This window comes from Puntigrus tetrazona, chromosome 7, assembly GCF_018831695.1.
Source record: "Puntigrus tetrazona isolate hp1 chromosome 7, ASM1883169v1, whole genome shotgun sequence".
NCBI classification, from domain to species: domain Eukaryota; kingdom Metazoa; phylum Chordata; class Actinopteri; order Cypriniformes; family Cyprinidae; genus Puntigrus; species Puntigrus tetrazona.
In genome coordinates, this window is record NC_056705.1 from 24,281,026 (window position 1) to 24,308,756 (window position 27,731).

The 27,731-nt window shown below is 36.9% G+C and overlaps 1 protein-coding gene across 3 annotated transcripts in view; it reads left to right on the forward strand.

Annotated features, from left to right (window-relative positions):
* phkb (phosphorylase kinase, beta) overlaps positions 1-27,731 on the forward strand; it is a 59,615-nt gene that overhangs the window by 26,469 nt on the left and 5,415 nt on the right. For 2 of the 3 annotated variants that reach the window (XM_043244734.1, XM_043244736.1), the window contains 14 exons: positions 3,086-3,143; positions 4,004-4,081; positions 5,549-5,707; positions 6,530-6,624; positions 16,569-16,624; positions 17,932-18,025; positions 21,703-21,786; positions 22,589-22,693; positions 22,932-23,014; positions 23,087-23,177; positions 24,787-24,845; positions 25,018-25,180; positions 25,259-25,340; positions 26,323-26,380. In XM_043244734.1, coding sequence (XP_043100669.1) covers positions 3,086-3,143; positions 4,004-4,081; positions 5,549-5,707; positions 6,530-6,624; positions 16,569-16,624; positions 17,932-18,025; positions 21,703-21,786; positions 22,589-22,693; positions 22,932-23,014; positions 23,087-23,177; positions 24,787-24,845; positions 25,018-25,180; positions 25,259-25,340; positions 26,323-26,380 — 1,265 coding nt within the window. Of the gene's footprint in view, positions 1-3,085; positions 3,144-4,003; positions 4,082-5,548; positions 5,708-6,529; positions 6,625-16,568; positions 16,625-17,931; positions 18,026-21,702; positions 21,787-22,588; positions 22,694-22,931; positions 23,015-23,086; positions 23,178-24,786; positions 24,846-25,017; positions 25,181-25,258; positions 25,341-26,322; positions 26,381-26,550; positions 26,642-27,731 lie in introns of all 3 variants that reach the window. The other variant, XM_043244735.1, reaches the window with a different exon arrangement.

The window sequence follows — 27,731 nt, forward strand, 5'->3', positions numbered from 1 at the left end:
CAAACCCGTAAGACCTTTGCTCATCTTTGAAACACAAATCATGATATTTGAGATGAAACCTGAGAGCTCTGTGACTCTGCTTAGACAGCAATTCAAGGCCCAGGAAGGTAGTCGACATTGTTAAAAAGGGGCTTTCACAACGGGGGAACCTTTTCAGAGTTCCTAAAACTATTGGGGGAAGTATCTTATTGGTGTTCACAACACAGGAACTAGAAACAGTTTTAGTACAAGGAACCCAGTTTGGCGGAATTAAATAAGCTCCTACTTTAAAGTTTATTGGAGCTACCAGTGACCTAAATGTCCACTGATAGGCCAAACCCATACAAAACAACCTAGCATTTTTAAAAAGCCATGTGAACATTTATTCCATGAATATAGAAATAGCTATAACAGCATTTACCTGTCTGCAGCGTTGTTTTCCTTTCTCAGCCTCGATGATATGAAACGCTGCAAGTTGTCACAGAAAATTTCATGTTCTTGTTGGCTAGTTCCTGTAACTAAGTTTCTAGAACTATGCTGTGCAAAAGACCCTGATGTGACATTAGTGATTCAACATGAATACTTTTTGTGTGCAAAGAAAACAAAAATAACGACTTTAACAGTTCTTCTCTTCCATGTTAGGGTCTGCTGCCATTCTCAAGTGTACCACCATGCATGCGTTTGCACTCCCCTGCTCATAAACAAGGCAAAGTTCTATGCCAGCAATAGCACCAGTAACAATTACAGTTTCACCATTGATGTCACATGGACTGTTTTAACAATGTGTTTACTATGTTTCTGGTGAACTATGCCTTTAGTACCAACCTGTTTTGGACGTTTTTAATACTGTGGCTATACCAAGCTATTCCTTTGTGTATCAATAAATAGTTTGCAGTTAGTATTTTTATTAATATTGATGTAATGTTATTTTAAATATTTAAGTTAAATTAAATAATTATTATAAAATGTTAACTTTCTTTGTAAAATAACCCCTTGGAAATGTATCATGGTTTTCACAAAAATATTAAGCAGCTTTTTTAGCAATAAGAAATGCTTCTTAAGCACAAAATCAACTAATTTGAATAATTTTAGAAAGATTATGTGACAGTGAAAACTGAAGTAAAGTCTGCTGAAAATTTTGCTTTATTATGACTTATTTATGATAAAAAATACCCTTGAACAAGCAGCACAGTGCAAAATAATTTTTCTTATAGGCAGAAAGCAGTGCATGTAATATTTTTAAGATACATGAAGTCATTGTATTATTAATTATGTTCTTGATATCTTCGTGTTATCAGCCTGTCATACTCAGACAAATACAAGCTCTTCTGCGTGGTTGGAGTTTCCATTCTGTTAAACCCATAACTAAGTTACGAAGGCAGAGGATTTCAAGCCTGAATATCTCATAGTGACTGAATGTCCTCTGGTGAATGATATAGTCTCACTAAGTAATTGTGGTAAGTGAAGCCAAAGACCCATGAGATTCCTTTTGTTTACTGTGAGTAGGCCTCAATGTCTGCTCTTTTCCGCCCAGGAGACATTTATTTAATATATCTGCCTCATAGAACCCCCCTCCATCTCAATCTCCTCTCTGACTACGCTTCTCTGTCTCTCTCTCTCTCTTTTTTTCTCTGGGTGCTTATAGAAGCTGTTACTGAGAAGAAAAAAAAGAACAAACAGTGTATTTTATTTTTAGTCTTTCGGGGTTTAATGTAAGCCTGTTGGCTCAACCGGTGTTAAGAAACCACTTATTATCTTGAAAACTTCCCTTTTTTTATCAAATGTTTTTCGCTGTTAGTTAGAAAGTAGATTAATTTAGTTATTTCCTTTCAGTTTTAGAAGTTGCCCTATTTTTGTCCTGAAACAGTTTATGCACGATATGCCAATGATGCGAGACCAGTCCAATTAACAGCCTTTATTTCATTACATCCTAATCTCTCGCTCTTATCTCCTAATGCCACGCCGATTGTCTTCCGAGATTGCTAGCGGAGATAGCAAAGTCTTAATTACATTTGGGAAAGGTTGAAAGACATTTTGTTCCCTGTCAACCATCAAAGTGTGCTTTAGATTTTGTACCTCTTAAGCAGCTCACAAGATTTCTTTTTTTCTGAAGACAGATCATTTGAATTGAGGTTGTCATATAATTGGCAGCAATGAAAAGAGGATCACGGAATTGTATTCTGAACGTTTCATGTCATGAATAGGGAGAATATTGTGAATGCATGAGCTTATAAGCTTCGTAAGTTTTAATTGCAGCTTGGAAAGTGGGTTGCTAAATGTGGTATGATTGCGTGCAATAAACGACAGATCAGAATGCACCGTGAGCACAAACAGGCCCACACAAAATTGTTTGTGTTAATCTCTATTTATTTGGTTAGATATTGGTACAAATGTTTCTGATGGATTACTCCCTTAGTAAACTCAATCTGCCCACACAGCCCTAATTTCAAATTCCTGTTTGAGAAGCAATGCTCTCAGTTTTTCCAGAGCATCTGTAGGCACTTAAATGTTGACTTATACTTTTAAATGAATGTGATAAAACAAGCGGCAGTCACATAATTTGAATTAATCATTGCTTTTTCACACTCGCAAACCATCTCTACATCTGAGTTGATTTTAATTTCAAACCCAAGTGATTCATGGCCCAGCTCTAGGGAAAGAGAGTCGGAGCACTATGGCTTTTTAATGGAGTTTCTGCTTGACTGCTATACTTTACTTCAACATAATTGTTTTCTGTTTTCCTGAACTGTCGAAACTGGAAAACAGAGGTTGTCTGGCATTTCCTCTCAGTGATTTGAAGGGCTTCCATTTTATGTATGTGCATTTTGCTGCAGGTAACATACTGCTGTAAATCAGTCAAAGTACAAGTTGTGTGGCACAGAAAATTTACTAACCACTTGAACATGTCGTTTTTTTGCTCATTTCATTCTAACAACCATATTGCAAAACGCACAGGTAAACTGAGGGATTCATATATATCTTCTCCTTATTCGGTAAATAATAACACACTTGAACAGTAATGATGTCGCTGGATCATTACATGATGTTTTTTTAATGACTTCCCATGTACACGCTTCTTTATTCTCTGCTCTGTGATGTTTTTCAGCTCTTTGATGGGATCGAGTGCGAGTTTCCTCTATTTTTCATCTATATGATGATTGATGGTAAGGTTGATGAATATGGTTTCATGCACATAGCACTACTTATGTGTTTCATTGTAAAAACACTGTATTCTACACAAGCATTTTTTACCAGCTAAGTCAGTTATTTCTATCTTTTGTTGTAGTGTGTCAGTGGAAAATATCAGTTCACTTTTTTTAATATCAGTTCACATTCATTTTAACAATAATTGTAAAAATCCAGTGAGATTTTTGTTTGCACAAGGAGTCTAACAACAGCCAGAGCTCCACACCGAGATCTGATCTCATCATCATCCAGTCTGTCTGAAGTGACATGAAGAAAGAAAACTGAGACGGTCTAAATCCAGAAGAACTGTGGCAACATCTCCAAGATGCTTCAAGAAACCTACCTGCAAAGCTACAGTACTGTTAAAAGTTTTAGGTACTTGTAAAATTAGGATGCTGTCAGAAATAGTGCCATAATTAATTTCTAAAGAAAATCAATATTTGTTGTAACCGTCCTTTGCATTTGAAACAGCTTTTGCATTAGCTTTGCAGGTAGGTTTCCTAAAGCACATTGGAGATGTTGCAGCAAAAGTTTTCTACTTTCTACTAAAATGCTACTCTTTTAAAACATTTGGCTACCACTGTAATTATTGGAATACTTTAATTCATAGTTTACTTGCAAAATCACATATTTTGACAGTATTTTACAAACATATTTATTGTATTAAACCAATTACAATTTTCCACTGTATGTGATAACAAAATTCTGTACAAAATACATAAATATTTTAAGTGTTCCACATGCTGAGCTTGGAGCTCTGGGCCATCTCTGAACCATGGTATCTGTAGGATGTGGATACAGTGTTCTATAATTTCCCTTTTGTTGACCTTTTGTTCAGGTGTGTTTAGGGGAAATCCTGCTCAAGTCAAAGAGTACCAGGAACTGCTAGAAGCTGTCATCTTCCAGTCCTTCGAGGGTAACTTGCGGACACACACATGCATGCACGCGTCTTTTTGAACAAACTGCCAAAGCTTGTCACGTTGTGATGGACTCTGTTTGCCAGCCAGTGTCCTCCAGCCTCTGCCAATGACTGTTATTTTCCCATTACTCTTTATTAGAGTGGTCCTTTTGTATTCGTCTCTCCCGGGCTGCGTGATTTCCTCAGACGTGTCTCAGTCAAGTGCACAACAGTGGAGATGCTCATTATTTAAACAGACCAGAACACCAGTGATTCCCCACAGACACACAAAACATGCTGTCTGATGGTCCTTCAGACCACAAGTCTTTAGAAGTATAACAATAAGCAACTTAATAACTAGTTCAGCTCTTTTCATTTGCTTCCATTGAGCCTCACCAATACAGATGAGCCCTCGGCTTATTTGACTAAATTATGGTTGATAGAGAAAAGGTGAATTTGGATTCTGCTGTCAGCCTGATTACATGCTTTTACTGCAGGGGTTTCTATCTCTTCATTTTTACATTTTTAATAAATACATACTCATTTCCAACACTCACATCCAGCAACATAACAGTAACGTTCACACAAGCAAGTTGTACTGCTGTTTAAAGTTTTCATTTCAAACAAATTTTGACCAATTAAAAAAACCCAAACTAAAATTCACTCATTAATGTCGTTCCACACCTGTAAGACTTCATTCATCTTCGCAACACAAATTAAGATATTTTTAAAAAATTGTGAGAGATCTCTCACCCTCCATAGACAGCAAGGTCCAGAAACGTAGCAAGGACATCCTTAAAATAATCCAGAAATAATCCTTAAAAAAACACAATTTTTCTGAGCTATGAGAATAGAATACTTTATTCAATAATTTGTCCCCTCTGCACCACTCTATAAAGCCTTTTTGGATGGGATGACGTATGTAAACAATGCGCTGTATGTACAAGGATACGATATTGTATCCATATACATACACAAAGTGTTTTTGTAGCTTTGTAAAATAATGATTGAATCACTGATGTCCCATAAATTATTTTAATAATGTCCTTGTGATGCTTTTGTGCCTTGAACATGTAAGGGTCAGAGAGCTTCAGCAAAAATATCTTCATTTGTATTTCCGAAATTAAATGAAGGTCTTAAGGATTTGGAACTACATGATGAGTAATTAATGACAGAATAAAATATTTTCACGTGAACCATCACTTTACAAGTTTTTTGTTTTAAAAACAGTGTTTATTTAAATGTAAACATCATTAGTGTAACATTTGATCAATCCAGTTTATCACTGCTGAATAAGTTATAATTTCTTTCAATAAAAATTTTACTGACGCCATACTTCTGAACAGTGGCGTATATTTTTTTTTTTTAGCACGGCTGGGACAGCATAACCGCTAGCAGCATCCAACTCCATACCACAGAACCGTCTCATGTACATACACAAGACTCTGGGACTCTCTAAATTTTGTCTAATTTGATTTTCCACAGGCCACGCTGTTATTCCCAAATATTACTATGTGCCGGCAGACTTTGTAGAGGCTGAACAGAAGAATCATGGCAGCCAGAAACGCTTCCCCAGCAACTCAGGGCGTGATGGGATGCTGTTCCTCTGGGGACAGGCCCTCTATAACATTGCTAAGCTGCTGGGTGAGTTTCAGATCCATCCAGAGCCCAGGAGTCAGGACTGTTTCATAGACACACAGCAAAAGAGTTTACATAGATGTTCTTTTATTTATTCATGCAGTGACTTTATGCCATTTGCTCACATTTTTCAAAAGGAAAGAGACCCAGAACCACTGCGGTCTCACTGAAAGCAGTCGACAAAATGGTTTATAAACTAAAAGAAATAATGGGATTGCATTAAAGGAGGTCAGCGAATGTGTTTTATGAAACACAGTAGTTATGTGTGAAATTGTTATCATTATTTAGTTACCATCACTTCCTTTGAAACGGGTAGATTTTCTTTTTTCTTTGGAGTCCAAAAGGTGATTTTTTTTTTTCCATACAGTGAATGTGGGGGCTGCTTTCAAAAAGGCCAAGAAAACAAAGTATTTTTCAGTATTTTTCCAAGTCTTCTGAAGCCGTTTTCATGAGGAACAGAAAGAAAATGGAAGTCATTATTCATTAATCTTCTCCTCCACTGTATCTTCTGACTGATCGTGCCACATTAAGTTTGATTTTCAGCGAATATCAAATTCTAAGTCTAATAACTATTCTTATTAAGTATTAACATGATTTTCCCCACAAAATATTGTTTTTCAGCAATGTTATTACCATGCTGCACACCCGGAATGATTCATATTGTAGACAATGATTCATGCAGTGAAATCCAGACCAGCAGAGACATTAGTAATCTGTGGAAAGGGCTTGCTTTTCAAATCGAAAGCCTTGCCTGGGTTAAAAATGCAGAGATTTCGTTTAAAGCTCATGTGAACTGAGCAGTAATTTTGTTCTGTGTTTGCTGTTCAGTGGATGGTTTGATCAGCCCAAAAGACATCGACCCCATCCATCGCTATGTGCCACGGCAGGATCAGAGGAACGTCAGCATGCGATACTCCAATCAGGTAAGCTGCATCACGTCTCTCGTGTAGGCAACTGCACGAATACTAAAATGTATCCTGTAAACACACATGTGAATGGTCTGTGCTCAATCTCTCTCAGAGCCTCATGCATAATTTGGTGCAGGCTTTGGCAAAAGCCCTGATACATATCTGTATCAATCCCTTACAACTGACTTGTTTTGCACTTCCATTCCTCGTGGATCTGTTATTGCTCAGACGGACCACACTGCCCTTGATAAGAAAAACCTATGGGACACCTGCTGTTTCAAAGCTAGCACAGAGCTCCCTCATCTGTCCCTATAGACAGTCTGCAGTATCACTTTAATACAGCATCTGCTCATTACAGTGTTTGAATTGTCGGATCCCTGACAAAAAGTGGAACAGGGGTTGAAAAATGTGCTTGCAAATTCAAATAACTTTTTCATCACTGTAGCCTATCTAGCAAAAATCATGAAATTAAAACTTTAACACACAATCCTGCTGCTAAAGCTTGAAATAATGGAGTATGCACTGCCATTCAAAAGTTTTGTAACTTTTGTCAGCAAGGATATTAAATTGAACAAAAGGGACAGTAAAGAGAATTGTATTAATAGATGAATTATGTTTCAAATGAATACTGTTTTTTTTTAAATAAAAAAAATCTTCAAATGTGTCATGCTAGAAACATTATGCACTACAACTGTTTTCAATATTTATAATAGTAATAACTGTTACTTGAGCGTTAAATCTGAATATAGGAATGCTTTCTAGACTAATGGCTGCTGATTTTTTAATATGAATATTATTTAACAATAATATTATATTAAAATTATATATTTTTGTACTTTTAAACAGTTTTTTGATCAAATAAATGCAGCCTGATCATAAGAAACTTCTTTCAAAAACAAATAACCTTTTGAATGGTAGTGTATGAACTCCTATTAATGAGGATTGGTAATGTATGGCTGGTATATATATATTTAGCGATATATACATGTGCCTTTAGTCAGTAGAGCCAGTTTTTTGATTAGCAGTCAATGTCCACCACCTGTATTGAATGCACTACATTTGAAAACAGGTGATAGAGATTTAAATCTGTTAAAAAAAAAAAGGCTTTACTGACAAGATATGCATGAATATATTAATGAATATATAGCCCAGCCCTGTTTGTAATTTTGGTTTAAATATGAATCTGTGGTCGCAGTCCTGTTCTCTGATACCTCACTGGTTTTTGATGTCTGTTAGATTTGAGTTTTGTTTATGTGTCTAGAGCTGTTTAGGAAGCTGCTTGTCAGCAGTCTTGTTACAGTGAAGGAATGTCTATCATAGACTTTATACATAATATAGTGCTAGCTACCAAATGCAGTTTTTATGCAAGTACGTAAGGATATGGGGAGCTATCAGAAATGTCACTTCCTGTCAAGAACTCTGACTCTAGATGTGACATTTCTATTGTAGCGAGCATGGTGAGTCATGCATGCAATAAAAGCTAACAAAGAGGTTGAGATTAGTGCTGAGCGAGCTTCGTTACTGCATGCATGAGTCATGTTTACATAATAATAAAAAATATATATATATATATATATACACACACACACACACACACAGAATAATAAACAGCAGTTTATTAGTAAAAAAATATATATATATATATATATATATATATATATATATATATATATATATATATATATATATATATATATATAATTTATTTATTTATTAATTTTTTACTTATTCACCTATCCTATTTGACCTTAACCACATTGTATTTAATACATACTATATATGTTTAATTGAATCATTTGATGCACTGCGCTTATGTACATATGTTTTACATTGTACTTACATTTTTAAAAATACCTATATGTAATTAATTTGCAATTAATTTCTGTAATTGCATTTATAATTACACTGTTGACCCATCTCTAACTCCTTAACACCACCTAACCATACCCATATACCACCTCACTAGCAGCAAAACTGATATATATATTATTTTTTATACATTTTTTTTATATATTTTAGTATATGAAGTATTCTTCTTTAAAAAACAAAATAGTTTAAATAAGATGGAACTGATTCAAATACATCAGGTTTAAAATAAAATTGAGCGAATCCTTTTTAATATTTTACACTGTTTGCTTTGAGCATATGAGACTTTTTTTATAAAACACTCAAAAACCTTTAACCGGTAAAGTAAGCTTTATAATAAGAACTGCACAATGCTACAGCCTCAGCCAACAAAAATGAATGTTTGTCAATAGCTTATTAATCTTTGCGAGTTCTAACACTCCCTGTCCTCTGACAATACAGTCTGCTGATCTTAATCATATTAATTTATCTCTTAGAAATTATGCCTGAAAATAGATTTGAAAATGCAGAAGGATACTTTTATTAAATATTATGCGCAGTGGATTGCTTCACCGTATTCACTTGTTTGTTAAAAGCAGCAGTGTTTTGATTGCATTTATTTCATAAGCAACAAAAATGCAAATGCGATACCTGCCTACCGTGTGATCTGTGAATTGTCTGGCATAACAGCTGTTCTTTCATTCCTCCCCCGACTGAAGCTGCCTTCTCTCGTCTGCTTTCAAGGCGAAGCACTTGACATCTCAAAGGAACGTACATTCATACCATGAAACCAGTCTAATGACACGGTCTTCAGGAGACTTGAGGCTGCAAGAAAAATGCATTCAAATCATGTAGTGTTTTAATTGTACTATGTTGTCGGTAAAATCATCTTGAGTAAACTTAGCCCTAGTTGAGATGTAGCTGTAATTTGACCGATACTGGCTTGGGAGCCCAAGTTTGTCTAATCAGAGGCAATGAGGGGCAGGCGTCTGTTTTATTCATGAGTGTTGCACTGCTGCATGGGAAACTGGGAGGAGCCCTGCTGCTTTGAAGGAGGGCGCTGCATATTGCACAGTAATGCGTGGCGTGCTTGTCTTTTCACTTTTGCATCAAAGGCTGTGCTGACTAAAGGGCACGTTGCTGTGGCTGCTGTTTGTTTGCGTGCATGGTGTGTTCGTGTCTGTTTATGGAGGGATTTAACCATATGAAGTGTCCGTTTATGTTTGTTTATGAATTACGGCCTGTCTTTGAGCATCTTTGTGCAATATTTATGCGAGTACTCATGTACTACATGATTGAATATTATTGGCAGTTTGTGTTTATGCATAGGCTGTTCTCAGCCTACACTTGTCCTCCTAACATCTCCCGTACTTTGTCCTGAGTATGAAGGCAGATCTTTATTTTGAACCATGTCCTTGCTCAGAGATTAGACAGGCCTTTTTTCCTGATTGATGGATGTACCCTGTTTCAACAAAGCACAGATGGAGCTCAGTTTAAATTTAGAAACGATTGTTCAGCAGAGCAGCCAAGGTGCAGGAAGCAGCCTCATCTTTTTGCCTTTTAAACACTGAGAACAGCTTTTGAAATGCTTCCCTCGCTCACATACACAAGCTTAGGGGAAGAGGCCTTTTTGCAGTTACTTAGCTTTGCAGACACTATATTTCTCTGATTCATATTTAATTTGATGCATTAAGACAAATGTATTCCAACAGAACACGGCCCCATTGTTTTTGTTGGCTGTGCTCAACGACTGTATCTTTTAATGTGAAAACACAGGATGTTCCTGCGGTACGTCTTATAGGAAGTGATTGTTCGGGGTTTGAGCAGAGGACTATGGGGATTGGACTCAACTCGTTCCACATGAAATCTCCTGTCTGCATGTCTTTTTCTCTGGGCTGAGTCACTTCATAAACACCCGGAGGGATTTCAGAACACACCACGAATAAACACACCGCAAACAGTGAAGAGATATCAGTGGCCATACACCATGTGACATGTGCACAGATGTCCAAAAACAAAACTTTCATCTATCTGTCTGTCTGTCTGTCTATCGTTTTATCCTCCTGTCCGTCTGTCTGTCTGTCTCTCTCTCTATCTCTTTCTTATCTATCTATCTGTCTATCGTTCTATCATTCTACCTATCGTCTGTTTGCCTTTCCTTCTTTTTTTATCCATCCATCCATCCATCCATCCATCCATCCATCCATCTATTGTTCTATTGCTCTATCGTTCTGTCATCTATTTATCTATTATCCATCTTGTTCTTTCTAACTTTCTATCATTCTGTTTTTATCATTCTGTTGTTCTATCTATAATTCATCCAAATTTGAAATGCAATTCTGTATCCTATTGGCTACCTCAATTTCAGGAACTGCATTTAAAAGACATTCTCTATTAAGGTGAACAGAAATGAATGCTGCGCAACCCTGGTGCATACACATACACACTTACTATGTTGCTTAGAAAGTAAGTAGATGCACATTTATACACATGCTCAGATCTCGCCTTTGATGGGGAAACTAATTCACCTTGTACCTGTTTAGGTTGCTCTTCCTGTTGAAAATTTGCTATTTTATAAATGTAAGCATGCAGTGTGTGTGTGTGTGTGTGTGTGTTTGGAAGCAGGGAGTCCTGAAAAGACTAAAAAACAGCCATCACTGCACATGCATATGCACACACTGCTTTGACACACCTTTATGGTGAGAGATACAAACAAAACACTTTGCAGCGATGATGGGTTAAAAATACTAAAGAGAGAGCAGGAAAAGGACCATACGTTTGGCAAGGCAATGGAGAGTTGATGCTGATGGCTTTGCGAAAACATATTTGTCGTTGGAGCTGAAAGTCGTTTCTCAAACGTCGGCAGAGTGGTGACAGATGTGTTGTATGTTTATCACCGACAGCCAGCAGACGTGATGAATGTGGCAAGATATCACTTATGTGTCACTCACTCAGTTATTATAACTCCAGACTTCATAGTGTGAGAATCCAAATCCAGTGTCACTCTGATGCTGTAATGTTTGGAGTGTATTTCACCGCAAGAATATCTTGGCATATGTCACCTCTAAATAAGTAATGTTGCACAAGCATTGTTTTGTAGCCAACTGGCAAGTATGTACAGAATTATGAAACTTTGAGATCTGAATTTGAAACCACTAAGGGTTTATGGGTAAAGAACCTTTAAGAACCAAACTATCACCAGACCCCCACAGAGACCCAGACCAAGACTAGACCTCAAGACCAAAACCAATAAAAGACCTCAAGAACCTGCCAGTTGGTTTTAACAAACTGAATTTTTATGTCACTTTATACAGCGAGACACAAAAGTACATCTGAACCCGAAGCCTTTTATTGCGGTTTAGTAATGTTTGATGATTATTAGATAGGGAGCCTGTGCAATAAATTCCAAAAAAAAAGTGTCAAGGTTAGCTCTGAGTCATCTTCTTTCAAATTACTCTAGTGACTGTGTGTTTTATCAGAGACTTGAAAACACACTCCTAGGTTTTTTCTAAAACAGCTCTGCACAGACTTTCCCATGGAGCGGCTCAACAGGTATTAGTAATCAGCCTCCTTATCTCCTCTCACTCCACACACTGCATCTTTATGGGAATTACATCACATACAACACCACTGACAAGCACCAGACTCCTGAGGCTTTCACCTGCCTCGCTTTAATATAAATTGATTTTTTTTTCTTGTCATAAGGATTGCCGACTAGATCTAATATATATCGGTGGTCCTTCTAGAGAGGGTGATGTGTATCGAATTCACAGCAAGCCTTTGTTCACAATTACACTCCCACCTTCTCAAAAGTCCAATCCCCAACCTTTTCAATTTCTTTAAGGTGATTGTGGCCAGTCTTGCACTGTTGCATAGGGAGCCCCTTCACTCTATTAAAAGAAGTGGAATGGAGCTGAAAAAGTAAGCACTTTTTCCATTTTACTTCGGAAAGAGTTTTTTGTAAATACAGAGGGGTCCAAAATCTGCGACCAATCAATTTTTAAATCCTAAAACTTCTCATTTCCAGGTTAAATTATAGATTTTCTATCTTATATTTGATCATAGATTTTCAATGTGGTCTCAGACTTTAGAATCATCTGTCTCTTTCCTTCTCTCAGCTTGATGGCGTGCTTTATAAAGTGAGATGTGTAAACCTAAAATGTGAAAAGCTTCCAAACTTGCCAGCTGTAGGGTTTAACATTGAGAAGTCACTGCTTCGACAAAGACGCTTCTTCAAATTCTGATCCTTAAAGGAACATTAGACATCTTAAAGAGCAGCAGTTCACATGAGTTAATGTTTTTGCCTTTTGGCGGAAGAGCAGTTGAAGAACAAACTGCAAAGGGAATGTGAATCTGCCAGATCTCTTTTATCCACATCATATCTCCAAGAGACAGTCCATTAGGTTTGCATTGATTTGTCGCATAAATGGATTCAGGAAAAAGGGGCTTATTTCAGGCTGCCCGATTGGAATAGAATCTTTACAGTTACATTGAGTTTGCAATGAGAATAGAATCAAAGAGAATAGCATAGATTCTTCACAGCTCGATTAGGTTTGCAATCATTTATTAGAAGAATGGATTCGGTAAAAATGGCTTATTTGAGATTGTCAAAACAGAACAATATTTGTAGCCACATAAGCAACACTGGTGTAGAATTGTTTAACATTTCATTTGTGATTTTGTAGTGTCTGAAGAAAACGAAAACACTGTAATAACATGAAATATGATCTCTGTATTATGGTATATTGCATCTGAGGCATCAGTAATAGCATTTCATCAGTCTGTACTTTTACACCTTTGTGATACACTCACAAGCTGTAGAGTTTTACCATTAGTGATCCCAGCTCAATTCCAGTAGCTCCAGACTCGGTGAAAACATCACTTAGCTGCCGATGGGGAGGTTTTTCAAGTGCTCTTTTACATCAGATATGAAATTTCCTCAGCACGCAGGGGCAGCTTACACCGCAGTCAGTCTTAACCTAGATACTGTTAGAGTCTAAGCCTGTCAACGTATGACTGCTTTGAATTTGTGATAGCTCCAAATGTTGAAGAGATGCTTCTCCATATTAAAATGACCTGCCCTCACTAACAAATCTTTGGACTATAAGCAGGTTAGACGCCATATTGATTTCACTTGGATGAAAACAAGGCCTTGAGGGATATTCTTATACTTTACAATGGCATGCAGTCTGAGATCATGCAATATTCACAAATTAGAATTTTTTTGGTCTACTCAATATATTTTTAAGAAATTTTCATCCGCTGAACAACCAATTAGTTGTTGAACAACAGTACTCCAAGTACTTCTAGCTCTCACAGCCTTATTCATGTCAAAAATTAAATATGGTGCTACCCTGACTAAAGTTTGTGCCATAATAAAGTAGCATTAATAACATGGATATAAATACGACAATCATACTTAGATGTGTTAGTTATCAAAATACCACGTTATTAACGTATGATACCATCATGGTATATTGCCTCAATGTTTACTTTATTTGAGGACTAATTTGTGCTTCTTTGCATATACAAAATCATAATGCTAAAAGTCACAAGACCCTTTAGTCTCATTGGTAAATTTTTTGGTCTTCAATTTATTCTTCTTATTCTTTTTAGAGGAAGACAGATTTGTCATTAGAGGTAAATATTGACAGCTTCTCTCACGGTGGAGCTCTTGGAGCCACGTTATGAACAGAGATCATTTGACTGATTGGTAAAGGAAACATTAATAAAGTGCATTTCTTATCCCTGTCAGTCCTGTTGAGCTGCTCATAGATTATTGTCTGCTGCTAAAGCGTGTAGAGAGAGACTGCAGGAATCTGCTGAGCACAGAAGGGCTCCCTAGTAGTACTTGCAGGGTTTTGTACAACACCAACTGCCAGTATTCACACCACTTCCAATAAAACTTCCATCACTACAAAGCCACTACACTGCTGTCAGAAAAGATGTGCATATCCAAGATGGGAAGTTTTTTTTCTCCAAAAAACCCCCCAAAACTTTCTTCTATTCCGGTCTAATGAGCTACTTGGTGCTAACCTCACATAATAAAAAAACAGATATACACTGACAGTGTACACATGTTCAGTATTTGCCCATTAATTTTTTTTCTTCGTTTTTATTTTTATCAAAGCTGAATTTGATTTAAAATGATTTTCAAATTGGATCAACAAGAGAAGCAATTCTTATCTTTTCCTGTCCAAGCTTTTACCTTTTAAACGATGACCAAAACCTTAAAATATATATAAAATGGTCTCTCGTGCTTATTGCTAGCTTATTATATTAAATTGCTTGATTAATTGCTCAATTGTAATTTGCTTTTTATAAAATCATCTGCCAAATGAATGCATGTAAATGTACTTTATAAGTACTAATAAATAGACAATATGCTAATAATACGCTATCCTAATAATCCTATCCTAAGCAATTAGTTAATAGTGAGATTTGGTCCCTAAACTAAAGTGTTGCAGATAAAAGACATATCCTATGGGAAATCACAAAATTTGAGTCAACGATAGTTGCATAAAGAGCCAGTGTATAGATTTTAGAGAGTCAGAGTTAAGAGATTTCACAGAGAACCATGTAGCATGAGGATTTTAAACATGGTTGATATTTTGAGCCAATTTGAACACACATTGTTTTCATCTGTCATGGATCTCTTAGCAACAAGGCACATATTTCTTTGTTTTTGGTATTCTGACAACTTGACCGTCTGGTATTTTGTGATCCTGAGTAGTGTGCATAAAGCCCAGTTTTTTTCTGTAACCATTTTCAAAATATCAATTGTTTTTTTCATGAAAAGTGTTTAGATTGTATGTCCTAATTATCACCCCGGCAGTGTATTCCAGCATTTAGGCAAATGCGTCAAATGTTAACGTTGACTGTTTTGCAATATTTTTTGTTCCTGCCATTTAATACCTCTGTGTTGTTTCGGTAGCGCAGTGCAAACTACTGAAGTTACTCGGCACCTTTTCACTTTTTGAATACTTCTGCACCTGCCACATGTTAACAACAAACCCAGACATTCACTTCCTATCCATCAAGGGCAGCTTGAACCTGCTCCCATCCACCTGAACAAAATACCATCCTCCTCTGCAGCCCTCACGCAGGGCAGAATTAGCATGTATAGTCTCTGTTGATCAGCCCTTGTGATGACTCACTGCACTGCCTCCACAAAATGGCTGTGCCAATATGTCATTTAACCCAAAGCTGTGATTTGCCCTGTTCACCGAGCACTTATCTCCCCTGTTTCAGGGGAAGCAAACAACAACAGTCGAGACAAACAGCCTACTCCACAAATATATTACCATCTTCCGTTCAGACTAATAGATCTGTCTATCTCGACGTTTGACACATCCAAGCGCATTTGAAGGTGTGGTATTTACATATTAGCTGGTTGATATTAAAAATTTTGGAGTTGTAGCGGAACATTTGAAAGGATGTTGGATATGTTTCATACTTATTTACAAGTGAAGTACTTTCCAACCTTAGGTATTATTTATTTGACCATGGCGCCTAACAGAAAGACGGAAATAATGATTGTTTTGAAATATAGAGAAGCCCCCAAGATGTGATCTCAAAAAAAAAAAAAACAAGCCAAATTAGCTGCTAAGATGCTCTTGCCGTTCAGGAGTTGTGGCAGTGGAAGGTTTAAATGGAGGCTGGCGGTCCTCTGTGTGTAGGCAGAAGGCTTTAGCTACTGATTGATATGACCCAACCTAAACCTTCAGCAATCAGCAGCTCATTATCTCAGCGAAATTACTACATCATCCAGCCCAAACGACTGTAATGAGCTAGCAAAAAGAATCAGGGCTCTGATCCACCTTCATCTTCCTCATCTTTGTCCGCAGTCTTTCCTTCTCTCTCTCTCTCCATCAATGTGGCTTGTTTTCCTCTGTTCCCTCCCACCACCCAGTCATCTGTTATACTCTAACTGCTCTGGCTTTTCTTTCACTTTTAAGATCTCTCTCTCTCTCTCTCTTTTCTTCAATTTTTAGTGAAGTCACTCACTCCTGAACTCACAGGCGATGGATTTTACACTCTGTGCCCTTGCCTTTGAGTCTTCTCCGTTGAGAGGCAAAGTTTTCTAATACGTCTTCTTTGCTTGTTTCCTACAGGGTCCCATTGAGAACGATGTAGTCATTCATGTGGCCCTTATAGCAGAAAGTCAAAGGTAAATAAATTTCTCATCTCTCTCTCTCTGTCTCTCTCTCTCTCTCTCTCTCTCTCTCTTCATCCTCTGGTCTAATTGATGCATGCACACTAATTATTGGGCTATTCTGTAGCCTTCATCTATCAGCACTCTCATTTAAAGTCTTTCTGGTGAGAGGGGGAGGTGAAAGAGGTCATGTGGCCAGCTGGTCCCAGCCAGGCCTGCTCTGCAGTTCATTTAACATTGTTCATCCCAGCACTTAACCCACCTCTCCCCTTATTCACTCCGCAAACCTTAATCAGGATTACTTGTCTAACCCAACTATCAGTATCTTCATTTAAAGCAGCAAGATCCACTTAACACCTCACCTTGTCTGCATATCTCGACTAATGTTGTTTAAATATTATAGTCAAAGCTGGAACAGAGGTTCTGGTGGCTTGTAAACGTTCATTTTCATTAAACTCCGTAGCATAAGAAAGGCCTGTAGAAAATTCATTTATATAATTATAGTGTCATAGATTGTGTTGTCCTTGGACCTTAATGGGTGCTTGATTTCAGTGCTTGATTACACATCCTGCATAGCAGCATTAAGATGTATGTTGCTTATGTAAATATGACAATTAAAGTCTAAATCACAGATCATATTATATAATCAAAGCTAAAATGGCCAAATGGGCCCTTTTCACATTTCCAGAGTTCTCAGAATAACATTATAGTCATTATAGTTGGGTAATCCTTTATATTGATGACTGTAAAAACTACAACACACTTACATTTTGCATTCTCGACTGCTCAAATCGCAAAGAATGTCCATGATAGCGTTATAAAGAGTAATAAATTATCAAGGGTTTCAGTACATTGGTCAAAATTTATTAGTGGCATCATAATTACTGATAGCAGTCAGTAAGCGCTTTACGTGTATTTGTATACATTTTTGTAAATGATTGTCTTTGGAAGGCATAGGACCTTAAAATGTTCAACCAGTCATAAGCAATAGCAGTAATAAGAAATACATTTTCCTCGGCTAGAATCGATATAATGTGAATTGTTTTGAAACAGACATTTCGAAACAAGGCAATAGACTGTGGCAGAACAACTGCACCAAATGAAATGACAATAAAATTATTGTTTTCCAAACACATAGAAGAACACAGGTTATGATCTCAAGAAAACAAGGCAGAAAAATGATAATAGCATATATTTTCTTTTGGCTTTCATATGTTTTTGCAGTTCATTTTTGATTCCACTAATGGTGCAGAAATTCCACACACCTTTAATATATATTTTATTTAATGTTTAACAGTCTCTGTCTTGCCTGTGTCTTTCAGATTGCAGGTCTTTCTCAATACCTATGGCATTCAAACTCAGACCCCACAGCAGGTGGAGCCCATTCAGATCTGGCCCCAGAAAGAGCTGGTGAAGGTACGACCGTCCAATCAATCAAACTGACCAACAAACAAATCTTACAGACTGATCAATTCCAGTGACAGTCGCTCCATTAGACCACTGGTCAGTTTGGACCGACTGGCACATCAGTCATGTCAGCCGGTGAATTATTTTTGCATGCGCTTAAAGATTTACACCATGGATTGCACCTCACTTGTGCACTATTGATTAAATCATTTTGACAAAAGACTCTGAAAATAGACTTTAATGTTTTCTCAGATATATAAATGTCCTTTGTGAATATACTAGAAAAAATATTAATTAATTGTGACAGTATAATTTAGTGTTCAACCCAAACTAAACTTGTCGTCGTAAATCAGATTATTCATATACTTTTATGGGTCATAAATCTTTTGCAAAATGTTTTTCCTGCACATTCTATCTGTGTTTCAATCGTGTTTACGTGTTTGTTTTTCTGTTTGTGGGAGTGTGAGTGGGTGGTAAAGCTTTGTCCCTGAAACGTGCAATCAGAAACCCAACAGTATCTGCTTCTCTTGACTCCCTTCTTTCTGCGGTCAGTTGTGTTTGTGCGTGCTTCAGTGTGCATTAGAGAGAGTGATGATTTGCTGAGTATGCCTCTGTAAGGATGCTTATTCAGTGGCTGACCTATCAGAGACAGCTGGAGCTTTCTAGATAGGGCTGCCTAATGTAGATCAGCTGCAGCACCTTCATTGCTGTCACGCTTTATGGTAAATGACACAATGTCACGTTAGACTAATGATGCACATTTGAATTTCTTCTTCAGTGATTCTTTTAGAAAAGAGGAATAGCACTAGGTTGATGTGGTCATTTTATTATGATATTCATTATGCACTACCACTTAAAATCACACATTACTCCAGCCTTCAGATCTTATATATATGCATACATCTCTTTTAAAAGAATGTGAATATGATTGTCACTTTTGATCAATTTAATGTGTTCTTGCTCAATAATAAAATTATTTCTTTATATTTTATATTTATTCTTTATATTTTTTTGAAATGGCATGGTAATATTAAGTATATTCTAATATCTGTTGTATTGATTCTGTATGTGTTTACACTTATTATGTATATGTAAATAAATATATAAATAGATGTAATATACAAATATAACATTTTTGCATGTATATACATAATAAATATACACAGTACGCAAACTTAGAACGTTTATTTTTTATGTGATTAATCGCGATTAATTGTTTTACTACACTTCTTTTAATCAATAAATTAGTGAATCAATCCAGCTTATCGTGACTCACACAGAAATGCTAGAACACTGCTATTATTAGTGAGTCTTTTTACTGTGCAGACCATGCAGAGTTTTGGACTCTGAGGAACACTTCCATTATAAATATCGAAGCTGTCTAGGCTCTCTTATTTACACTCTCTACACCTTGTTGATTATAATGTTGATAATAATTACTTGCAATATATATTGGCCGTTACCCGGTCTACGTGGTGAGCAGTGCTGCATGCGAATCTAAAATCTTTCCAAGTTACTGTCGGTGTCGTTCGCTTTGGTTCTGCACAAGCTTGTTTTTTGTGTCAGATGATGTATCTTCAGCACTCGTTATCATGTGCCACGACAAAAAGATTGGAAGCGCATTCATGGATCAGCCTGCTTACGTAAACTCCCTTGTTAGGTCTGTTTGCCGTTTCAGACGCTATAAACTAATTAAACTAATTCTACGAATGAATGCAAAGCCAAATGTGTTGTAAACAGAAAATGTTTACACAATGGTAGCAGATCTAAATGGAACGCTCTCATCAACATTTTTCATGATTACTTAATCGTGGATGTAATTGTAATTCCGTTATTTATTTGATGAGTTGTGCAACCCTAATGTAGCTCTATCCTTTACAAATCCGAGAACCAGATTTTTTTAAATAATCGTGTAAAACAGAAGCACCGATGAGAGGGAGGTTCAGAGGTTGACATGCTGTTTCTAATCCAAGCGTCAAAGGCTGAGCATGACTGTCCTTATTGCAGAATCCTGCGTATTAAAGAGGTTTGTTTCAACATCAGCACACTGGCTTCACTGCCCCTCTTGATGTGCTACAGGCTTAACATGCGTGACATTTGCAGGTTTCGTGTCAGGCATGTTGAGCTCCTGATTAGAGGGAGGGCACTCTCGATTCAGTTGTGTCTTCCCCTCATTGCTATTCTGCACGCAAATTTTCCAAGGTACAGAGATCCGTACCGAGAGAAAAAGAGTTCTGGAGCATGAAGCTCTTTCGAAAAATGTTCGTTGTGACGACTGGATTTTGTCTAAATTAGCAGCTATTTTCCTGTTTCAGTTCGATATGAGCTGGATTCTCCTCAGCAGGGGTTTATTCTGCTTGTTCTGGGTTTTTTTCCTTTTCGTCGTGTTGTGCAGTAGACTTTTGTACTGGAGAATGTCAGACTGCAGGAGGTCAGAGAGAAATAGAGCTCCATCTAATGTCGTAAAGATGTCAGCACACTCTGACTTTGTCCTCCCAGTATTACTGAGGCAAGCATCACAAAGCGTTATTATTACTCATACACAAGGTGAGGGCTTTGTTCTTAGGCTTTTATGTTGCTACGCTTCAGTAGACCACTATTACTTTTCTAAGCAGTCAAACTTGTTATTTTCACTTGGAGGGTAATAAAATGGCCAAAAATAGTAATCATTTAGATTGAGAGGTGAACCTAAGCAGTAAAGAGGCTATAAATCTCCAAGTGGGTGGATGTTGTTGAAATAGGGTGACTACTGTTCCCATCATACAACATGGCATGAATAAATCATGCAAATTACTGCCTTAGTTTTCAGTGTTTTGCCATGGTATTGTATTTGTTGGCAAGTTGTGTGTCATGTGGTTGTCGAGTATCACCGTCAAAGTCCAAAAAGTGAATTTTAAAATATATAAAAGTCAATGTGGACCAATTACACTACGGTTCAATTACAATAAAGTTTTTTCACTCTTTACTTAATATCACTGTATTTTCTTATCAAATAAATGCAGCCTTGGCGAGCATAAGAGACTTCAAAAACATTAAACGTTAATACATCTGCATTTGTTCATTGAGTTGTATAAGCTAGTGGAAAACCGTTTAGCATACTAGTATCATGATGAGCCTTTTTCAAGCACACTTTTCATTTTCATTTCAGAAAATGTTTGAATCTGTTTATTCCTCCAACTTCACACAGCAAAGCCAAATGTTTTGGAATCTGGGTTTGAAACCTAAAGGAACTATCACCATTGTATCCTTGAGTAAGGCATTTAATCCAAGGGCTAGAAACTCTACAGCAAACTGTGGTAGATGGAGGTATCAGCTAAATGATAAATTGATAATTAGGTATTCTTAGAAAGCGAGCAGCTTCCTTGAGGTCAGAGGGAGGTGTTGTGGAATTGTTATGCTCAAATAATCGCTTAATTGCTTGGATTTCTTTGTCTTAATTAATGGCGTTAAGACCTTGTGAAAAATATCACAGCGGTATTGAACCAACTTAAAACTGGAAGGTGAACTGGCTTGTCTGGCTCGTGCTGATTCTTCTGTAGCACACAACACAGGTGTGCCAGGTGTGAGGGGATATTTAAAGTTACAGTTTGATTTGGTGGTATCCCACGTGCGCCATAAAAATCACACCACCCAACAAAACGGACAGGAATTCTACTTGTTAATGAGCGTGACTTCATTTTTTCCAGGCGTACCGCTTTCTTGCCATCAATAAAAAGCTTGGTTTGACTGGGAGACCAGAGAGGCCTGTTGGCTGCATTGGCACTTGCAAGGTAAACAGTGCCCTGCGTGCTCTTCTTACAAATATTTTTCTCATTTGTGCTTTAACCACATAATAAAAAGAGGTTTAGAGCAACACTATAATAATATATATTATATTAATAATATATATAATGTATTATAGCTAAAAATATAAAAAAAAAAAAAAACAATGTTTGCTACATTAAAATATGCTTAATTTTTGTAAGGGGTGGTAAGGGCTTTTTAAACAGCATCTGATTGATTTGTTTACTAACGAGTTAACATCTTGGTAACAGAGTAGAGTAAAATTACATCTGTATCTCATTATATGGCTTTCAAAGCACACATAATTGTTTCATCGTTTATGGAGCTTTGAGGCCATAGTCACTATAATTCGTCGCAAAGTTTTTTTTAAATATTGGACTAACAAAAGAAATTCTATATACAATTAGAGTGAACTAGCCCTTTAACTAGACACAAATATGAACCACAGATGATTGATTATAAGTCTACTGTTCTATTTTCTATTTCAAAACCTGCTTATCCTCACTGTCAGCATTGTTTTAAGCGAGATGACATTTAGGGAAGATAAAAATAAGAGTATTATCCTCTGTATTTGATAAAGAATTAATTATATTAAGCACTCAATGTTAGTGGTGGGTAGTATTTAGCTTCTCCCAAAAATACATTCAGACTTAGAGGGATGTTCATATGTCTGTCAGAGCAAAATAAATGGTATGTTTCATATGCTGTCTGAGGTAAAGTATATGTCTAGATCTACCAGTCATCCATATAGTTGCAGGTAATGCAATGGGTCATTTCTCTCGCCCTCAGATTTATCGAATCCTTGGAAAGACTGTGGTCTGCTATCCAATTGTCTTCGATCTTAGCGACTTCTACTTGTCCCAGGATGTCATGCTTTTGATAGATGATATTAAGGTGAGTTGGGCGGCATCACACCTCACTGATTCCTCAGACGATGTAAGAAAAGGGCTTACTTTATGTTTCATACTTTGTCTATCTTTCTATATAAAGAAAGAATCAAATCTAGTGCAGAAAATGGGCAGTGGGCAGAAATGTTTCCCATAAATCACTGGTGTCAGACCTCAGAGTTACAGAGCGTTTCTTCTACTATCTGCAGTGTATTGACGTGTTTGTGTTTACATGTGTTTTGCAGAATGCCTTGCAGTTTATTAAGCAGTACTGGAAGATGCCAGGCCGGCCTCTTTTCCTTGCTCTTATCAGAGAGGACAACATCAAGTAAGCTCTCTCATCAGCCAGATCCTGGTTTCGTTTATGAGAGGTTCAGTTATGTCATCTCTCGCCTCCTAGGGGAAGCCGCTTCAACCCCATCCTGGACATGCTGGCGTCTTTTAAGAAGGGAAACATAGGAGGAGTCAAAGTTCACGTGGACAGACTTCAGGTGTGATGCTCTTTGTGACTAAAGTATTTTTGACTCATAAAACCAGCTTTTCTAAATGACAATTAATCTAAAGTATTATTAAAAATGAAATAAAGCACTGTTTAAAAAATTATTAAAAGTTAAATTATTAAAATTAGACTAGGGGAATCTGAGAAATCACAAAGCACGGTTTTAAATTTTTTGTTTAAATAATTAAAAAAGTATATTGCCTAAGGCACTTACCTGTTTAACCTTGAAACAAAGTAAATAAGATCTTAGTTAGCAATTACATTTAGACAATGAACACAATCAGACTTTACTACAACCGTTCCTGTGGAGTTGGTTTATGCACTACCATTTAAAAGTACATTTTTAATGTGTTTGGAAAGATATCTCTTTAGATTTATCTTTAATATTATTATAATAGTTTTTCGGTACATTTTTTGTATCAACAAAATGAAAAAGCATTTATTTGAAAGAGAAGATTTAAATGTTTTTTCTGGCACTTTTCAGAAATTGAATGTATCCTTGCTAAATATATATATGAACGGTTCAAGTATATTAAGCCATTCAATTATAGAGAGTCACCTAAAAATGTCTACAGGTAGACACTGGAAATATTGAACTATATAAAAGTTTGAAAGTTATAAGTAATTTCTAAGGTTCGTGGACTTCATTGAACACAATGTGAGCTATTAGACCCTGAGTTCTGGTAAATGTTCACAGAGTTGGTCAGCCTGTCAAAATTTATCCAAGGGCAATAGCACCTCATATAGAAGTTTCAAAAGATATCAGAACACAGTTAAAGCATTGCATACCGTGGCTGTACAATAAAATATAGTGGTGGCAGTGTGATGATATGCAGCCTTGGGACCTGGATTAACAGAAAAAAAGAAGGCAGTTCAGCTATATACCTATAATAAACCGTTCTCAAGGAGGATGTCCAAACCATCTGTGTGCAGGCTGAAGTTTACAGATTGCAACATTTTTTTCATGTTGTGATGTACACCATCGTGTGAGTGAAATAGATTATAAAAAGAAAATAGTGAAACGTGAGATCTTGGTTCTGTTTGCTATTTGTTTGGATGGAGGCTGTCCTGAATATGAGCTTGAATTCAGACAAGATTTCAGATGAAATTATTAGAGAATTCTGGCATACATCACCCGAGAGAAGTGTCGTTTCCCTGGCATGTTGAGTTATGACGTAAATTACAAGGTCATTTTTTTCTCTATAGTTTTCTCTATTTTTTTCTGTATTGTGTTTTATTGATGGCATTTAGAAAAAAGATAGTGTGACATTACATTTCGTGCTGTTCCAGAGATAAGCATGGTTCATATCAAACAACTGTTTTACCGGATTGATACTGTATTATCTTTTTTTTTTTGACCATTATACATATGCCCTGTGTGTTCACTAGGTTCTCTTTGTGAAATATTTAGTTTATGCATCCATAGAGAGCATAATGCAGAATATCACAACTGGGGAAAATACTATTTTACGGTACTTTAGTTGCTTTGCGTGTTAATTAACAGTCATTTAGGACATATCACATGTAACATTGCTTGTCTTGTCTGAATGCCTGTGTATTCCCTCCGGTCTAATGTAACGTTCTTTGTGGAAACTGTGTAGACCCTGATATCAGGCGCTGTGGTGGAGCAATTGGATTTCCTTCGTGTCAATGAAGCAGAGTAAGACTTAACCTCCGTTTACACCTTTTATTTTCCTCTCCACCTTTACGTTCAATATGATTCACTTATCGAAGGCAATAGAAAGATATTACTCTTATGGTTTCTAATGCATGCCTCCGATTCATTATCCTTTTCTCATTGCCTCAGTACTGTTTTTATGCGCTTTCTGTAGGATTCCAGAGTTTAAGAGCTTTGAGGAGCTGGAATTGCCCAAGCACTCGAAAGTGAAGCGTCAAACCAGCACGCCGAACGCCTCTGACCTGGAGCAGCAGCCCGAGATCAACATTGAGGAATGGCTCCATAAATCCACATTTGAGATTCTACAGAAATTTAATGTGAGCCTCACTATCCTGCCCATGTGTGATTATGAGTTTCATATAGGTGCTCTTCTGTAACTCCCATTCTGTTATCAGGACTGTGACTGTCTGGCCAGCCAAGCCCAGCTGGCCAGTATTCTCCTCAAAAAAGAAGGCCCTGACTTCTTCAGCAAAAACGGTATGTGGTTTCTCTCGATTTCAGTGGCAGTTTTTCCTAGCATTTTAATGATTAAAAGCGTAAGGCTGAATTATTTCAGCAATATTAAAATGGTGAGCTTTTTAAGGAGCCACAGGACATGTCTTACCGCATGGCTGCTTTTAAAGCTCATCTGAATGAAATGTCCACAGCTGTAATCCATTTAGTGCATTCATGGCTAAGCAAGTGGGTTGCCAATGCAAGCTCACACCCTTGTCTCGGTCTTAATTCCCGTAGTTACAGTTTATCTCATAGCTCAAGAAGGTTCACACTCTTAAAAGGACCTATTGAACAAGCGTGGAGCGATTAAATATATGCTTATATGTGATTTTATGTCACAATCTGGAGCTTCCACATGTCTTCGGGCTAGGGATTTTCATTTCGGTTATTTCACGTAACCGACAATCGACGCTCTTTCTCTGGTATTTTTAACCGTTTACCAACAAGACTATTTTAAATTCGAATTGAATTAAATTACAAAGGATAAGTGTCTGTGACCCATTAAAAATACTAATATTTGTTTTTTGCTGCGACGGAAGACAAGGATTCACATGGTCATATCAGATCAGATCACGCACCTGCAATGCTTATGTGAGCAGAAAAAAACATAGGATAAATAGGCATATACGAGAAACATATTTTACTTAATAAATCAAGGAAACGAATGAAAAACTCCAACATGTATACGAGCATGCAGAGATTCAGTTCATTTTATATTTTGCTCTAAAAAACACATTTTTACGTAGGCTATTAGTAGAGTTTAACCACGCAGCAAACCATTTAGAATAATTAAATAAATGACTTTAAAAGGGTTTAACTGATTGTAATAATCGGTCAGAATTCTTATGGGTTGGTTAACGATTAAGCGGTTTAAATAAACAAGCTTACTTTGGGCCTAACTGCTCCAGGGATGTTGTCTGAAAATGACTGTTTTTATGGTTAACGTGCCATTCTTTTTGTTCAGAGAATCTTAAAGATGACGTGGAGAGAATCTACAGAAGAGCGGGCAGCAGGAAGCTTTGGTAAGAGTTTGCCCTTTTTAACACTCCCTTCAGAAGCATTTAGAGTTGCACTTATTTCCTCATTTCTGGAGTACAAATATGGTACTCTTTATATACTTATGGCAACTTTTTTATATTATCTTCTTTGTATATGCGCATATATTTTTTTTAAACTCGCAAACCTCATATAGGCTGGCGGTGCGTAGTGCTGCGGCCGTTATCCAGACGTTTGCCGGTTCTATAGCTCCCCATATAACCACTATGTTGGTCCATGGCAAGCAGGTAATTGGCCATTGGGGCACACAACCTCTGCATGTGTGGTGTAACTGTTGACTCTGTGCCGACGGATGTGTTAACTCATGAGCACGCAGCCCTCATCCTTTGTTTTTCTTTACATCCGCTCACTCAAGCTGTTGCGATCATGCACAGAGAAACCACGCAGCTCATTACTTGTTTGTCTTTTCCTTTTATAATTGTTATTTTGCGCATATGGTAATTTATTTTCAGAGACGAGCTGTTTTGTATCCTTCATAACGCAAATTGATGTCTCATAGCCAGGGTTATCACTGTAACGGTGTCTCATTTGTAGTTTGTTTGTGAGCTAAACTCCATTATGCCTGTGACAGTGTAACCTGTCCATAACACCTGTTGATATTAATTCCTCAAAGGAATCCATCAGCTAAACATGAAATTGGTGAACATTAACATTTGTAGCTCAAATTATTTTAAAGTCATGGATTCAATTTCCAGGAAGTGCACCTATTTGTAAAACATGTTCCCTGGATACACTGTAAGATGACTTTGGATGAAAGCGCTTGCCAAATAAATGAATGGTCATGTAAATTACAAAAGTGTACGAAGTATAATATTGTATTATAAAGTAATAAAGTCCAGGAGCAATAACAGCAGGGTTTGAATGCCCAGTGCCACTTTGTTACTTTGAGATGCTGAGCTCTTCTGATCGTTTTCATCCTAGGGGGCTTTAAATATTAATGAGGATTTAAATGCTATGGGGGTCAAAATCTTGGAATATAAAACAACATCACATTTATTCAAATGAGCATCATGCTGTATTACAATTAGATTTTAAAAGATCAAAAGTTCAAGTAGTTTGGCGGAGTTTACGGAGTTCTTGTGACAAACCTTTTTGGTGATACAGTAGCCTCTATGTGAAATGAATTTCTTTTGACCTCCAGCTACATAATTTGTCATTACTTATGAGGCAGCAAGTCTTAACATTTGAGTTCAAAGGTTTTGTGTCGGTAAGATGTTTTAATGTTCTTAAAGTCTTTTATTGTCACCAAGTCTGCATTTATTTGATCAAAAAACCCAAGAACAGCAATAATTATCTTATTTGTATATATTTTTAATA